This window comes from Limulus polyphemus, unplaced genomic scaffold (genome assembly GCF_000517525.1).
Source record: "Limulus polyphemus unplaced genomic scaffold, Limulus_polyphemus-2.1.2 Scaffold4060, whole genome shotgun sequence".
NCBI classification, from domain to species: Eukaryota; Metazoa; Arthropoda; class Merostomata; order Xiphosura; family Limulidae; genus Limulus; species Limulus polyphemus.
This window is the reverse complement of record NW_013669670.1, coordinates 49,212-67,458: the sequence shown is the minus strand read 5'-3', so window position 1 is coordinate 67,458 and position 18,247 is coordinate 49,212. Positions and strand designations below refer to the sequence as shown.

Genomic DNA, 18,247 nt, shown 5'->3' with positions numbered 1-18,247 from the left:
AGGATAAATTCAATTCAATTATGATTGAATAGTTATTCTCCTCTACATGTTAATTCTACATTATTCTACATGTTAATTCTCTCCTTTTCTATTATGTAGGGATGATGCAAGTGCCATCTTGTTTATATTCTTTTGAAGGGTTGATATTATCCATACCTTTTGCATTATTTTTAAATGATTGATATTAGCCATATCTACTATTCTGTTTGCATTCTTTTGAATGATTGATATTAACCATCGCTACATTTACTTCCTTTTTTGAAAAGTTTTTCTTTACTTGTTTGCTTGTTGTTGTTTGTAATGCGGTGTTTTAAAAGATATGAGAAGGTTGAATTTATAACCACGTTCTAAATACAATGAGGTTCTAACTGTAATATTTATTATTTGTCTATTAATATTATTGGATGGTAATTCCTGTTTCACCCTGTACTTTAGCTTTTGAAACGGACACTAAATTTCTGTTAAGAAAGTTAACTTCAAGGGGGTAATGATAACATCGTTTACACTGGAATTATGATTTTCTTTAATCACTACTAATTATTAATAACACTTATAAAAGCAGATACTCCGATTAAAACTATGTCATCTCTGTGAAATTAGTTAACACCATTGTTTTAATTTTTGAGTTATCATGTAATAAAAAAGAAGCAGAAGAAAGAAGAAGAACAAGAAATTCAAACTTTTTGCTATGATATTTACAGACATTCCCAGAACTTTTGACTCGGTCATTGCATAGATATTGTTATAAAAGTAAACACTTTATAGTATTGTAAAGTTTTGATAACCTATTGAAGAGATATTTAAAATACCATTTCGATGAACAATCCGAGCCATTTCTACATAGGCAGTGCTACCGCCTGCATGATATTCTGATTGGCTCGACTACAGTGTTACGGTGTCTGTTGCGGCTTTACAAAGAATATTTGTCCTGTATTGTTGAGACTTTGCTTTGGGGTGAAGTTTCTTCTCTTGACATTTTGAGTTGTCTGAAAGCAAACACCTGTATGTGATATAATGTTAAAATCATTAAAAAAATTTCTGCGCCTTGGAAAATGTGTTTTATAGCAGTGCTTCTCAGTCGGATTTGTTAAACGATCCCCGCGTTCGGGTTTTGGTCGCCGCGACCCCCCAGTAGCTCTACAGAGATAAAATTATTGATGTCTCTTGGCGCAGTTCGTCATAGTTTATAACAAAAGTGATATGTGCACCTCTCAGACACCTCGAAGACTCAAAACAAAAATGTTGACTCGGCGCAAACAGCTCGTGGCCCTCCTGGAAACCTGCTTGCGATCCCTTTGGAGGTCGCTATCCACCGTTTGAGAAACACTGGTTTATAGCAGTAGACTAGAAATGAAGAGCTTTAAAGGCTGTAAAAATGGTCACAACTGGTTTTGCATTAGATGTACATCATTTAGGTTAAAACTTGAAAGTGGTTGTGGTGTTATATCCTTCATCTGAAAATGTACGAAATTTATCTTTTTAACTATGGGTATGAAAAACATCTATACTGTTGCCTTCGTGAGAGTATAATTTTTAAGAGTGCTGTTGAACATATAATTCCGGTTCTTTACGACTCATTTTTGAAGTGTAATTTTTTTCTTCTAATTCTAGGGTACTGTCCATAAAAAAAAATAATAATGTCCTCAGCCCCTTATTTAGTCATAAATTACCCTCGCCGACAGTGTATAATATATAATGTTTATTAATAACGATCTGTGGCTATTTTACGACATCTGAAGAACGTAATAAATAAAAGTGTTTAATTTAATTGTATTGTTGTGCTAATTATTAGAATATTGGAGTTTCAACTTTAGCTCTAGAAAAACATGATTCCGCATATTCTGAATGTTAAGATAAAAGTTATTACTCTTCTAGAAAGCTCACACATATACTCGAACCTTGATTATTGCAGCAAGGTTGTTGGTTATTGAGGAGATTATTTACTACCCGTGTTAGATTAAACATGGACGAAATGTTATTTTTCTAAGTTCGTCAACGCTGTAATTCACAAATCAAACGTGAATAAAGTCCTATCCACTTGAGAATTACACCTCACAGATGAAATTGCTGTTATAAGAAGATTTAATTTCGTCAAGAGTACACGATACCGACTTGAATAGCATGAAATTTTATCTCCATCAGAATTACAAATTACAGACGTAGCTTTGAATACAACTGTGTTTTAAATCCAGTGGGCAGACCTCAATAGAATGGAGCTTTACCTAGTCAAGACAATATACAAGTCGTAAATTAAACTTGCATATAAAAATGTTCTTCTCGTCAGACAAACATCAAAAGAAGTGATGTGTTGAATAAAGTACTAGTACCAGTAGTTTTCATTTACTTCCTATACTTTTATTTGGTTAGGTAATTCAGTAAAACTAAGAGATTTTGAAACTCTGAAAACGTGGGTTAGAATCTTTAAAATCTACAATAAAAACGTGTGCTTGTATGTGTATGTATGTATGTAATGTTTTAATGCGTCAGACGTATTTATTAGCATTAGCTTCAGAACTGGTCATTTAATATTCAGTAGTTCATTGATACGCTAAATCACAAGAACTAAGAGAAGCCATTTAACCACAGGGTTACTGAAGATCCATTTGTAACATTTCTTATTTTCAGGTAAAATACACTTGATTTGTATTGGATTGATTGACGTCACTATCTGTTTTTCTCTTTTTTAAACATGTTTTCCTCATGTGATGTCGTTATTATGGCCGAAAATAAAGAATAAAAATACTGCTTTAATCGCCTTGATAAGAAATTAATAATGCAATGTTTCATTTATTACAGTGTTATAATATACAAGTTATTTGCTTTGTCTTTTGAAGCATATCTCATATCATTTGTGACGTATTGTGGAAGTTAAATATTTTTTCATAGTTTATAACAATACAGGTCAATATTATTAATAGTAGAAATTGTTTATAACAATACAGGTCAATATTATTAATAGTAGAAATTGTTTATAACAATACAGGTCAATATTATTAATAGTAGAGATTGCTTATAACAATACAGGTCAATATTATTAATAGTAGAGATTGCTTATAACAATACAGGTCAATATTATTCTAGTAGAGATTGCTTATAACAATACAGGTCAATATTATTCTAGTAGAGATTTGTAGGCTCCTGCTCCGTAGAACTGAGCTGCTGCAAACCTTCCAACTGTGCTGGTGAAATAAAATACATTCTGAATTCTCTATAGAACCCAAACCAAAATACGTGCTACTAATACAAAAAACGCAATACACTGATAATGTTTTGACTTGAAAGTAAAAGAGGGAAGAAATATCAGCATAATTAAATCGGTCTAAATTTCTAAACGTACACAAGCTATATGTACTTCTAGTATAGTTGTTATTGTTTTTGCTGCTGTGCCTTGGTGTTTGAAGTTTTCTACCAGAAAAGCATACTTTTATTCATATTATATATGCTCCAAATTCATTGATTTATACTGCCTTGACAGACAGCCTTGTACCGCTGAAATATTACTGGAATGCGGCTATATATTACTGAACTTTAACCTGGAACACGTGGAGCATGAGCCTGTACCACTATATTATTACCTGAAGCACAACAACATACAACTTTAATATTATACCCAGACCGTCACCATCAGCCTCTGATCCCACCATACATTACTGAACTATTACCCCTTAACTGCCCCATACACTACTGAAGTGTTACCCTCTGACCGGCACCAGACACTGCTGAGCTATTACCATCTAACCGCCACCATGGGTAGTGAACTGTTAGTATCTAATCGCCATCGTACAGTATTGAACCGCCACCGTGCTTACTGAACTATTAATTCTTAACCACCGCCATACGTACTGAACTACTACCCCCTGAACGCCACCATAAACTACTGAGTTATTAGCCCTAACTGCCACAATACACCACTAAACTACTACACCCTGACCGCCACCACATATTGCTGCACTATTACCCCTGACCACTACCATATACTGTTGAGCTATTACCCCCTAATCTCCATTATACACTACTGAACACTTACCTGGAACACGACGTTGTTAATTCACTGTTGAAGCAACATTGGTATGTCACGCAGAAAAAATAAAAAGCTGTGACAAGTATTTACTCTAACTGCCAAACGAGGATCAAAATCAGATAGGTGACAAATTAATAGCTGCTTATCATCTGCTAACCGTCAACGAGGACATTTTAAAGCCTATTAAATGACAATAAACGATGTAAATACCATATGAAAAGTTAGACTGAAAAATATTGAGATTACATTCGAGACTAAAATAGCCAATGTTTATTCAAGAAAAGGTGCACCAAAGTTATGTATGTATATATATAATTACTTAATTGTTTTCTAGGACATTATAAACCACATATGTTGTTTGGGCATTAAACGATTCTTCCACTGGCTGTCGATTGTCGTTAGATGTCTGCTTCCAAAAGTAAAGTAGCGATTAATTATATAGTTGCTATTTTGCTTTTTTTACGTAACTAGTTCGGTGTATTACAACAAACCAGATGGTTTAATAATTAGTTCAGTATTCTTATTCAGTTGAATTATAGCCTTAAGTTCTGCAAGAGAAATGTTGTCTGGAATCTGCCGACCTAATTTGTTAATATTATATTTTCATACATCTTCTTTTAGATTTGAGAGTTGTTTGGTCACCTGGTTATTTGGCAGGAAGATCTTTAAAAGAAAATTTCAGCACGAACGACTAAGGTTTTTCATCTTCCTCTTTTTCGATCACATGTAATTGACATAGGGTATAGTTAATTTTTGGATCACATATAACTGACATAGGGTAAAGTTAGTTTTTGGATCACTTGTAATTGACATAGGGTATAGTTAGTTTTTGGATCACATGTAATTGACATAGGGTATAGTTAGTTTTTGGATCACATGTAATTGACATAGGGTATAGTTAGTTTTTGGATCACATGTATTTGACATAGAGTATAGTTAGTTTTTGGATCACATGTAATTGACTTAGGGTATAGTTAATTTTTGGATCACATATAATTGACGTAGTGTATAGTTAGTTTGAACGTACGCAAGTTATAAATATGCAAGCATGCTTTTGTAAATTGTGTACATTCGTGTTTACGTTTTTGTTTTTCAATTCACGTATTTGTTAAAATTCCACAGCATGAGACATTTCGCAATATGAAAGGTTAAACGGATCTTCGAGGTCAAGATGATTAGGTGTAAAGATTTGTAGGCTCCACCCCTTACCATAATTATTGAGCTGTTGCAAAAGTTGCACTTATGTAAGCGTAATTTCAACTATTTAGTAATAAGGAAAAAGTAAAAGGCGTGAAATTATAATTTTAAGATTAACGTCAGAAAATAATTAACATAAGTAGTAGTAGAATGAATGACATAAGAATGTATTTCAGTAATCATAAAAATAATAATTACCAAATAGTCTCTGACTCAACGGCAAAACAATATGACTATTTTCTGTGGTGTTGGGATATCCCATCAGAACCGGAAATTCGGAAGCTTAATAGTGAGATACAGGGATCATTCTTCCATGCTGTTTTCTTTTATCCGAGTAGTCGTTAAGATGTTTCTGTCCTACCAAAGTGGACTACCCGCACGCTATGGCCATGCTGTTTCGCTATTATTTGAGGTATTCCTCTTATCCTTGTAATATTCTTGCACTTCACTCAAAAAAAGTCTTCGTTTTCTCCGTTTCTCATCTGATCTCGAATCGTTCCCCTCCTCCTGCTCTCAGCCCCATTTGAAGGCAAGTCGTCAGATACATCAGTAAGTTTACCGCTCCTGTACGCAGAAATACTTCTCTTTAGGCGCTTCACAGCATATCTTCCGCCCAAACTTCTCTGTCTTCTCTTATGGCTAAGATTTAGAGCAACTGGTGTGCCATCGTGATCATGTTCACACCTGCTACTCTTGTAACACCTTGGCTATTTTACAGGATTGTTTTGAATCCAATCTCGTTTCCATCTCGAAAAACAAACACTCGGAGATTCTGTCTTGTTGTCTCAGTAGTTCCTCACAGGTTTCACACAAGTTCGGGAATGGTGAGTGTTCCATGGATATCGTAATACAACAGTGACATGACCATTATCTGAACTAAAGTATAAAAATTACCAAACTCTACTAAAAACAAACAATAGTAGCTTCTTTTGATGTTGTCCAATTATATATCAGCGTACACTTCTGGATCTCTTATAAAATAATGTATATTTCTGTAGATTTTCAGAAAAAAAAGACTAAATACCGGATATGGTTTTTACAAAGTGCCTTACCATTTCTACTGCCGTTGAGTCAGAGATCCCTTGTTAAATAGTGTGTATAATTTGTATTTCAATGAAGAAAACTAAATCCTTTTCCCAAAAAAACACAATTGCACTATACAAGAATAGGAAATACACAGCAGACCTGACTAAACTTGAGCTAAGCCTACCGTATTTATTATGTATAATTCGATAACGTTTCTGAATTTTGTCGCATATTACACTAACTTCATCTGTGTATGTTTAGTAAAATTCAAGCAGCCTAATGATTTTATACTGTATGTTATCTATTCAGACCTCGAAGAAGAAGTTTTTTGTGTTACGAACTGATTCTTCTTCGGGTCCAGCCCGTCTGGAGTACTATGATAGCGAGAAAAAATGGAGACTCGGAGCATCATCGAAACGAAACGTTTATCTGAGGGCTTGTTTCAATATCAACAGGAAGATGGACACTCGCCAGAAGTTTGTCATTGCCTTGCACACTAAATATGATTGTCTCTCTGTAGCCATGGACACTGAAGAAGAACTCGAAGCTTGGCTGACGGCCATGTTGGAGCTACAGCAGGGAATAACAGAAGAGAACAGACAAAATAAGCCCAAACCTACTTTTGGTGAGTTCATTATAGTGCCTCATTGCAAAATTAAGTGTAAACCTATAAGATCCATAAGCTTAATATAGTGTTTTTTTTATGGAAAAACTATATATAAACTTATCGTTAGTAAATTTAGTTATAGTTTCATTTCAAATAGACTAAGCCTCAAGGTACGTTTAAATTATTTTGTATATTTCAGAAAGGTTATCTAAAGCTTTGAGTGGGCGAAGTTAGTATTACTTTATTTAACCTGGCTAAAATTTTAAAACCTAAGATTGCATGTTTTTAAAGAAGATATGTATTTTTTAAGATTTGCTGCTCAATTCAGATTATCGTGTAAAATTTCGGAATACTTAAGCAGTAAAATATCAACAAGATTAAAAAGTGGTATTAAGTATAACAATAGAACGAAAATATTATGCATCTGTCACTGTCTCAAAACAGCTTTTAGCTGGAAGAGTAAATTAATAGTTCTTACTTTTTATGGACAGTTAATGACAAAAACTCGTATGTTATGCGATTGAGTTTTGTCTGAGACTTCGTGTTGTGGTCCAGCTAGCCTGAAAAGATTTATTAAGAAAACCCTGCCCTAAAAAGAGATCTAAACAAACACTAAATCCCCCCCCCCAAAAAAAAACACATTTAAACAAATATTATCTTTATTATCATTACTTCAGTATGTTTTAACCACACGCGCGCGTATATATATATATATATATGGTCATTTTTTAATTAGTTTCTTCTTTTTTCAGTTGATTTTATTGTTTATACATAATGTTTAATGACTTGCTAACATGTTTATAGTTCTCCGAGGTTTATTGGGATTAGATAAATCAAGCAAAAGCTCTTACTGGCAAAAGCCTATAACAGGATGGTGTTGAAATTACATTATCGTATATTTTTGCTGAACGATATTGTTATGAAATGTTATATGCACTTTTATTCATTATATTTTGCCCCCCAGTGGCACAGCGGTATGTTTGCGGACTTATAATGCTAGAAACCGGGTTTCGAAACCCGTGGTGGGTAGAGCACAGATAGCTCTTTGTGTAGCTTTGTGCTTAATAGTAAACAACAACATCATTTTATTTTTTGACACATTCTTTCAGACTACAGTGATTTTAGTAATACTGGTTACAAGCCTGCTAAAATCTAAATTGTGCGCGGTTTTGAATAATTAAATTTATTGTTTAAATTAAAAAACACCAATGTAGCATGTTCAGAGAGAGGAGTTAGAAACAACTGTTTAAAATTAGGATTAAAGAATTTCGAATATTTTACACTTCAGAGTTAAGAGGATTAAAAGTCATTGTTTCTGAAAGTTTTGTCTCGTTTGCTGCTCAGAAAATGGAGTTGGAAGAAAGAAGAAGAAAAACAGGTCATCACATCAGTTTCAACTTTTTTATTTATTTTATTTTTGTTGTTGTGATTTTGGGAGAACATAGCTATATAATTTATTTGATGATGACTACACTTAGTAACATATATAATAGTGAAGGGATCATGTGAAAATGAAGCAGTAACTCTGTACTTGAGCCGGGTTTGTGTGCCATTCGTGATATTTGAGCTAACTGACGTTCCCTTTTTGAAGATCAATGTAACAGAGAAAGGATTGATAGTATATTTCAAAGACAGCACTTCAGTGAGCACTATACGTTATATTATAATGTTTTTCTTGAGGTCAGTGTACAAAAAACAAAGACATTATTGATAGGAAGCTTAAAGTAACTCTTCAGTTTGAACTTATGCACTTTGATTATACTTCACTTAGCTGGTGCTGTCTTTCCTTAGATCGTGTGGTTGAAAGGTGGTTAATAAGAGAGCTCGAAAATGCCAGTTATTTCGAACTTGTTGGTTTTCTGGATATTTATAAAAGCGCTAAAAACCAAAATAAAATGGCACTGCAAAGCTTACATAGCGACTGTTTGCATAAATAGACGTGCTTGTTGAATTAAAAACTTGGGTCATCTGATTGCTTAGAAATCCATATCGACCTAGAATGGCTTTCGGAGCTATCCTTACGACAGTTATTGTAACTAAATTATCTATTAGCACATGTTTAGTTATTATTCTGAATTATAATTGCTTTACCAGATGCTTACATGCACATATATTTTATCCGAACTTAGTTTTATTTTCATATAGAAGTTAAACATTTTTTCCTTTTTTTTTTCTTGCTCTTTTGTCTTACAGAGAAAATATCTCTCACGGTATGTTTCAGTTCTTCAGTGTTACGTGTGTGAATGATATTACGTCTGATAAACAAGTTTCAAAGTATCCTTACGTTTATCCATTCACTTTGTTAGTTGCCACTGTTTTGCAGACATAAAATACAAACTGAAACGATTGGAAATCCATTTCTTATAACTCGTTCTACTTTTCAACCATGTATGTGTAATTCTGTGTAGTTTAGTATTCTGTCCCGGTCTGCATAAACTGTGTAAGGAACTAAACAATGCATAAAACCAGTATATGTTACTAAGCTTATAAGAACAAGTTCAAATGGGAAAATGTACACATCGTTAAGTAATTGTTTTCTTTAGATGAACAAGTATACCCTTACGAGGCCAAATTTTGTATAAAAATTTGCAGAAACATAGAACTATTAGAAAGGACTTTCAAAGAATGATGTGGTCTTCTTTTGCGGTATCCATCGAAATAACACAGCTTTGACCATTATCAGTGTTTGTGATGTCTGTTATTATTCTTTCAACAAGGGTCGTTCACTGTTGTTTAACTAGTAATCTCTAAAACCGCCGCCATGTCAGCAATGCCACCACAACTCTGAACGTTTTACCACTAAATAGTAAAATGAATTTATTTAATGATAAAATTGTGATCGTTAATTGAACTTTTGAATCAAGTTCAGAAAATTGAAAACTATCTGTTGAAAGTGCTGAATCTATATAGGAAAGAACGTAGTTCTGCTTTAAAATTACTTTTGTGTTTCGTAAGAAGATGTCGAGGGTTTGAGGTACAAGGGGTTTCCGAGTACAACAGAACAGTGAAAACATTTTATTAACTTACTCTGAAGGAAAAACCTGTAAGAAATATCGAACAAAGGTACAATGTCAATAAAAACGTAATTTGAATCATAACGCAAACATTCAGAATCTTAAATGGCTTTTTGGCGATTAAAATTATAAACACAAATTCGGCTGTAGATGAAGAAAATTAATAATGTGGTCAAACGATCTTTAATACACTGAGATTCTGATTTTAAGAAAAAGTTCTTACTTCAAGGTTTACGGTTACTACTTGGCATATCGCAACAAATATTATTTTACATAAATCAATCAGACAATGGAATCAAACTACTTCACAAAATGTCGCTTGGTAGCATATTTTTACATTTTGATAAAACAACAACATTGTATTAATTCAGAAGCATGTTTTTCATGATTCATGTTAAAATTAATTTTGATGAAGAACACAATATATTACAGTTTACTCCAAAACCTGTTTTGATATCTTGGATAATAAGAAAACCATGCTTTGCAGGCCTGAAGGTGTCTAAATTTGGTTGCTAAATCCAATCCTCTTTCTTCAAAATTGTGCTGACGATTAAAATATTATTTTTCTAGTACCATTAAACTTGTGAAATAAAAGCTTCGGTTTTCGTATTCGTGGTACCACTGGTTTTGATGTGATGTATTCGTAAGGACAGCGAAAGGTTACTCACGTGAATCTCTAAAAACTTAAGTTCAAACATTACTTGTACGATTCGACCTCAGTCACCTCACCATATCTATATATGGACCAGAAATACTTGTAGGGCATTTAGCAATACGATCTTTGCACGAATGTAGTGTGACGTCGATGTTAGCTTTTTCTAATGGTTAAATGACAAAAATCGCTGTTGTAGTTTTATTTTCCTATCGATGTGATACGTATAACATTCTTTCTTCAAAATGCATCTCATCTACGTTCACTGTTTATAGGCCGAGTATTAATGCGTATATATATATGTAAAATAAGTAAAAATTTAGTTTCTTATGAAATTATTTGCCTGAAATTCTACCCATCATTTTATGTTCCGATATATCTAAAAAAAAGTAAACAGAATTAAGCGATAAATGAGATACTGTTTAAAATATTAACTTTTAATAGTTATCAGGCTACGTGAGATCAAGTTGAAATATCAACTTTTTATAGTTATTTGACAACGTTGAGATCAAGTTGAAATATCAACTTTTAATAGTTATTTGACTACGTTGAGATCAAGTTGAAATATCAACTTTTAATAGTTATTTGACTACGTTGAGATCAAGTTGAAATATCAACTTTTAACAGTTATCTGGCTACGTTGAGATCAAGTTGAAATATCAACTTTTAACAGTTATCTGGCTACGTTGAGATCAAGTTGAAATATCAACTTTTAATAGTTATCAGGCTTCGTGAGATCAAGTTGAAATATCAACTTTTAATAGTTATCTGGCTACGTGAGATCAGGTTGGAATATTAATATTTAATAGTTATCAGGCTAGGCGAGATCAAATATTAACTTTTAACAGTTATCAGTCTTGAATAAGGCTACACAAAATCAAGGGCAACATACGCACGTTCATTTTTTCTTGCTTCAAACAAGCTATCCACAACATAAAAAAAAGGACTAAAAATAAGGAGAAGCTTAGCACTAGTTTCTTCTGGTCCGTTTTGAAACTCTAAATACCAGTTAGGGAGACACCGAGGTTACTAGAAAGTCGGATATGTTTACATCGTCTTAGTGACGGGAAGATTATTTGACACATTATATCATTGGCTTTCAAGAAAATAGGCACGTGACATTTCTTGATTACGGTGTAATTCAAACGTATCTGAAACTTAGATTACGGTGATATCAAAGTTCAAAGGTACTGAAAACAGCTTTTCATATTTTTGATATATTTCTCTGGCTTCTTAGCAACTACCTTTTTTTCTTCATAGGATAGTTTCTGATCTTTGTAGTTTGCCAGCGTCTTTCGCTGTTTTGAACATACTTGACTTTCCCATATCCCATTTTCAACACATTTTATTTCTGGAACAGAATGCGACAATTCTACTTCTCCCAGGGACTTTTTTAGACAGAATACTAATGAGCGTGCTGCAGGACAACAGTATCTTGAGGAGAAACGGTTCTGGATCCGGCGTTACATTCTTTCCTTCAGACACATATTTCTGTTCCACATATGACCTCTTCATTTTTTTCACAAGACGATATCTTTCATCAAAAACATTCCGATATCAATTCACTTAAAAATGGGTGTTAAAAACTTTCATCAAAAACATTCCGATATCAATTCACTTAAAAATGGGTGTTAAAAACTTTCATCAAAAACATACCGATATCAATTCACTTAAAAATGGGTGTTAAAAACTTCACGTTGAATTTATTCAAAAATCTAAATATCTATGTTATTTCAAGCATGAATAAATAAATATAAATAAAAACATTAATATTAAAAGAAAAACCAGTCTACTTGTTTCTGGTGCCATAAGACGGTAATCATCAAGGTAATGCAGTGCTACAATACCCTTTACTTTCTTCTGGATTTTATTGGCGCACGTTGAGTCTATTGGCCCATTCACACCATGAACCAGTAACCGAAGGTAAAACTAATCAAAAATGGTTACAACTGCCAGATACAGTTATCCAGGAGGCACACGTATCAGTGAACTGCCAAGCTGGAGCTATAATGACTCTTGAGAGACCAAAAATAATATTAGTATTGGTGGAGATAAATACAAAATTAAACTAGAAAGGAGAAAGATGTTAAGGTTACGTATTCAAGAGTCAAGCAAAGAAGTGGTAAACAAAAAAAGTAAAAATAGCCGACAACAGCTGAGGTCTAGAGGGGCATGGGGATCATGGACTCGAAGAAGGGTATGTGAAGTGAAAAGAAGATGAAAATGACAACTGGTAACAACTTGAAAAGACAAGAGATGTTGAATAAAAATGACAGTAAATGAAAACATAATGTATGGTTTCCGGCAAGCTATGACAAGGTCGACATAAAAGAGAAATCCGAATCCCAGTTTTAACGAGGTTAGAGTTGAAAGCGCAGGTTCCGAGGCAAAGGCGGGTGTTTATGATATCCAGACGTCTGTTTTCTTTTTTTTTATTGGGGAGTGTAAGTTAAACACTGTAGGTAGAACATCCAGTGATGGCAGAGATCCAGAAACATGTCCAAGCGGAAGGCACACGTAAAAGGAGACTATGGGAGAAATCTTGCACACTAAGAGGGGGAGGGGGTCTATATGAGAGGCTTTTGTCGAGCTTCCATAGCCAACTGGTCTACACATTCATTCCCAGGTATTTCAATACGCCCTGAAACCCAGAAGAAGCAAACCGTACAACAGAGGAGAGAGAAGTGTGAAATTAAGAGACGACATTTCCAAGTTAACACTGAGGAGAAGGAGATGCCAAGGCTTGCAAACAGTTCAATGAGTTGGGCAGAATGAAAATCGAAGAATAAGAGCAGCCCTCAAAGGTAATACACTTCAAAGTGAGAAAAATAGTTGTGAATTCTGCAGCATGATCAGAAAGGAAAAAGGATTTGACAATTCCAGTAGTACGAATATAATGGCTACAAGCAGTCTGTTCACAAGTAAAGTCATAGCAGCCTTCAGTTTAAATAGTTAAGAGGCAACAGAGAGTTGATAAGAATTAGAAGCGAGAAGAAGCAAAACTGTAGTTTCACAGCAACTGAGTAAGAGTGAAAGCAATGAAGCAGCCAAGAAGGTGAAACACAGTAGCGTGCAAGTTAATTGAGTTGACACACATAGTAGATGTTGAAATCAGTCCACGACCCCAACGATAGAAGGCAAAATACTGTTGACTTTGGAATAATAAGCTAGTGAGTTTCCAGACTGATTAAAAAGTTTAAAGCCGAAAAGGTCTCAGCGATAGTCACAGCTAATTTTTAGTGGTGGCTCACCAGCATCATTTTGCAATGCAAAAGTTGGAGTACATTTTAAAGTCCCTAGACAAATACATAGAACAGTAAATTGAATAGAGCCCAGCTGATGTAAAAGAGAGACTGAGGCAGTGTGGTAAAGAACACAACCACAGTCAAGTTTAGAACAGATATGCAAACAGAGAAGCAGAAGAAGCGCAGAGTGATCAGCACCATAAGTAGAGCCAGAGACTGCACAAAAAAGTTCAGGAATCGAAGACAGTGACGAGGCCAATGGTGTAAACACACCAAATGAGACTGGTCATTTATGTAAAAATAAAACAGGTTGGATCACTGTCAATTTGGCTGTTGGAGAAACCCACTTATCCATGTAATCTACTCTTCTCTGGAGTGAGGTGCAGACAAAGGCCACATCCCTCCCTTATCACCAGATCACCACGAAATCTGCAAAGATACTGGTTGAATCTTGATGCTTTAAAGTACTGTCTAGATCAGATGATTCAATATTCAAAAATTTTGGAGTAGTAACTTCCCTGTTGGCGAGAACAATAGAAATGGATTGTTACAACAACTGTGCTAAACAGTTTATGTTAATTCGACCTCGACGAAATCCATTCCAGTTGGGAAAAAGGTGACTATGATAATCAAAAGAAAAATTGAGGCAAGCATTCACCATATGTTCAAAATTTTAGCTACACATGATATCGGAGAGATTGGTGAATTGAAGAAATGTTCAGAATACTAGAGGATTTAGGAAAGAGTACTTTTTCTGCATATTTCCAAGATGATTGACAGAGGCTAGAGATCCAGCTGTCATTTGAAACTGCCAGAAGAAAAGAATGAGATATGTAATTTAATTGTGAGTGGCACATGACAAAATCCCCACCAAGATTAGTTTGTATGGATGTAAGAGCCTCATCAAGTTCAGCTGATGTAAAAGGTGCATTCGATAGCTAAGAGTGTATTAAGATATACATAAGTCTCTTGTTCCTCCGCGAGGTAGTCCCTTGATTCTTTTCGAATGGCAAGTAGCATATATAGAGAGTGTAATTCAATGCTAATGTGGACCATATCCACTCCACAGTGTTGCATTTCCACCTTTATGGACAAGAGCTCTTCCTAAGCGATATTGTAATAATCCAACTTGTCCGTACTGTGGGATATTGGTTCACAGAGCATGGCAATGACCTTAGTCACATTTTCTGTAGCCATCAAAATAATCAGGTCTATGTTTCCTACTGTTAATGGAAGTTTAGTGTGATTATTCATTTATCGACCGAGGAGTCTCCATCTCTTATTCCTTAGAAATATACACCTCATGTTACTGTTCATATATTACACGTATACGTTCCTCCCGCCTGCCGGACGTGGCCTAGTAGATAGCTTGTTGGTTTGAGCCCACATTATTCTGCTGAAAACGTTCCGTATTTTCAACTATGAGCGCGTTATAAAATTAGCACTTAATTTCTATGGGTCAGTTAAGAGCAGCAGAGTAGGCGGCTGATGCTGCTGAATGGCTACCCTTCTTCTATATTAGACGGCTATGTCTGAACCTTGGGTTATATTACCTGGCCGTTTATCCCAAACTCTCATAGGGTGCTGTCGAAGGTGTAATCACCATTTACTGCTTCTCACTCTTATGATATTGTTCTTGCGCATGCGGATACACTCTGTCAGTGTTGTTTAGATATGAAAGTTGTGTATTATTTTTTTTATTTGGATAAAGTTTTCCTCCCGCTGTTTAGAAAAAAATATATATTTTGTATTTATATTACGAATAATAATCAAATGGATGTCACGGGGGAAATTAAAAGAAAGGGAAAGTAAAGCATTAGCGACAAGAATTCGAAAAATAAAAACAAAGTTAAAGCTTTCTTTCGTGGTGATATATCTTTAATGTTTACGGTTGAATCTCTGTTTTAACGTGAAAGTGTTGTTTGTGGCACCATCAGAGAGCACTTTGTTCCCCCAGAGTACACATCTGTTTTAACATGAAAGTGTTGTTTGTGGTACCATCAGAGAGCACTTTGTTCCCCCAGAGTACACCTCTGTTTTAACGTGAAAGTGTTGTTTGTGGTACCATCAGAGAGCACTTTGTTCCCCCAGAGTACACGGTCTTCTCTCTCTGTATAGCATAATAGGATGTAGTTATTGGTATGAATTCTGTGTGTAAACTAAGCTATATGATTAGAAATAGAACTTGTTGACTGGAAACTTCTGCGTTTCCATTAGATGAGAACACTGTCAGTAATTCTATTCTAGAAGAAGACTGTGTAGGCAGTTTTGAGAACTCAGCTTTTCGTTGTATCTTTGTTGAAAGTATCGACCCTGAATAATCCTATGGGAAAAACACATTACTTGAGATCCTTTGAAAGGTTAGTAAGTAGAAAGTGTCATCGCCAATTCTGCGGATGAAATCAGTCTTGATTAATCAATTTTATGTAAGCCGCTGATCTGTCTTGGATAATCCTTGAGAAACGATCATCAACAAAACTAAAGAAGTGAATGCGTTGCAGAAAAAAAGTGTTTTTAACGATTATCTGAGTGGGATGGGTAGATCTCTTTGACAAAGCAGATTTTAAAATCTCAGTTGGTGTCATCCTACGTCTTATAATTTAATAGACACAGTTAAATACACAACTTCCTTTCAAAACTGTGTGTGTGTGTGTGACTGATGTCTAAATGTGTATGTTGTTTTATTTTCCGCTACGTTCTGGTGCAACTGATGAATAACTCAGCTTGTGATGAGAAAGATACTATTGTTATTGAAATGTGAGGAAGAAATTTCCCCTTTGTGTATATTACGCCCTCACACATAATTTTACACATCACCTATCACTACAATCATATATAAAATGGTTTTCGAAAGTATCGGCACATGTCAGATTATGGGAAAATTACAGATTTTAAGTTGTTCCATACGTGTTCATCTAACGAAGATGACGTAGTTCAGCTTGTAAACCATTGTACGCATGTGTGTGTGTTATCTGTTACAAAAATTCACGTTAGGTGCAAAAATATTGAGCATGATTATCTCACATCACTCAAACTTACATGCTATCGGGCTTTCTTTTCGTAGCTTACCGTGGGACCCTATTATTGTACCATTTTATTTGTTTTTCTTACTTTTATAAAACAAAATATAACCCGAATATATTTTTCACTAATTTTTGGCGAGAAAGCTTATTTTAAAGTACTTTATCCAAATCTTGCGAACGAAGCGAGGCAGGGCTGAGTATAAAAATTGGGGTACAGGCGTTCTTCACATATTCGCTATACATATTAAGCCATACCGGTGCGGTAACTATCCAATATCAAGGAAAACTTTCTGTCTATCTGTGGACGCATCTCCTCCTAAACGAGTTGACTAATCCAGACCAAGCTTGTCACGCTCAGCAAGTTCCTATTAAACTTTCCTATATATTTTAAAAAATGAAAATATTTTTATTGAATAACCCCCTATATCATTACTGCAGTATCTATTGTAAATAGCTAAGTTTGAAGAAAATTCAACAAGTCAAAAATTGTAGATAAAATTTTCAGCATTTTGGCTTGTTTCCCATAATAATCAAAATATCCAGCTACAATACAAAGAATAAAGATATTGCTGTTGTTTAAGTTTCCTGCTCTTTCCTGATTCACACTATTTATATTAGGTTTATACTAGGGTTAGAATAAGCGCTTAAGCTTGAACTAGAGAAGTATTTCGTAATTAAAATATATTTAGGATATTTCTTACTTCTTGATGTATCATATAGTTTTCCTTAAAAGCAAAATACAAGATTATTTTTAAATTTTATGCATTAATTGTCCCAAATTTAGACAGTAAAAATCTTGACCACATTTCTACTGTGAAATGGGTTGCTTTGAACAAGAATTGACGCAACTGCTTTGTCATTTCTGTCAAGTTTCTCGACTCGACTGCTACAACTCCTCACTTTTGATCCACTTCCCATGTCTTACAACAATTTTCATTGAGAATGAACACTACTGAAAATTATTCGCAGAGATTCTGCTCATTTTTAGCCATTTTGTGCGTGTTTTCAAAAAAAAAAAACACGGAGGAATTCCTGTCTCCTTATAATGACCTATAAAAACCTTTAAGGTAAGACATTTAAAGTGCATTACAAGAGCTTCAAAAAAGAAAGTCCATTATGGACTGAAAGTTCAATTTTACTTGTAGACTTTCACCCCATCTGTCAGGCTTTCACCAAGAGCAGAGCTGGGTATGCAATTTGCGACTCAAAAAATTAATCAAGTTGCACATCTACTTAATTTTATTTATCTACATTTCTTATTTAAAACAGTTGATTTACTTAGTGCTAATGGTTCTTTTAAGTTACAAACGCTGAAGGTGGTTAAGACGCTCGACTCGCAATCTGAGGGTCGGGGGTTCGAATCCCCGTCACACCAAACATGCTCGCCCTTTCAGCCGTGGGGGCGTTATAATGTGACGGTCAATCCCACTATTCGTTTGTAAAAGAGTAGCCCAAGAGTTGG

The 18,247-nt window shown here is 34.6% G+C and overlaps 1 protein-coding gene across 1 annotated transcript in view; it reads left to right on the top strand.

Moving 5' to 3' along the window:
* LOC106470520 (insulin receptor substrate 1-B-like) overlaps window positions 1-18,247 on the top strand; it is a gene marked incomplete at its 3' end in the record, with an annotated part of 88,217 nt that overhangs the window by 21,218 nt on the left and 48,752 nt on the right. The window contains exon 4 of the mRNA XM_013931080.2: window positions 6,554-6,869. Coding sequence (XP_013786534.2) covers window positions 6,554-6,869 — 316 coding nt within the window. The remainder of the gene's footprint in view (window positions 1-6,553; window positions 6,870-18,247) is intronic.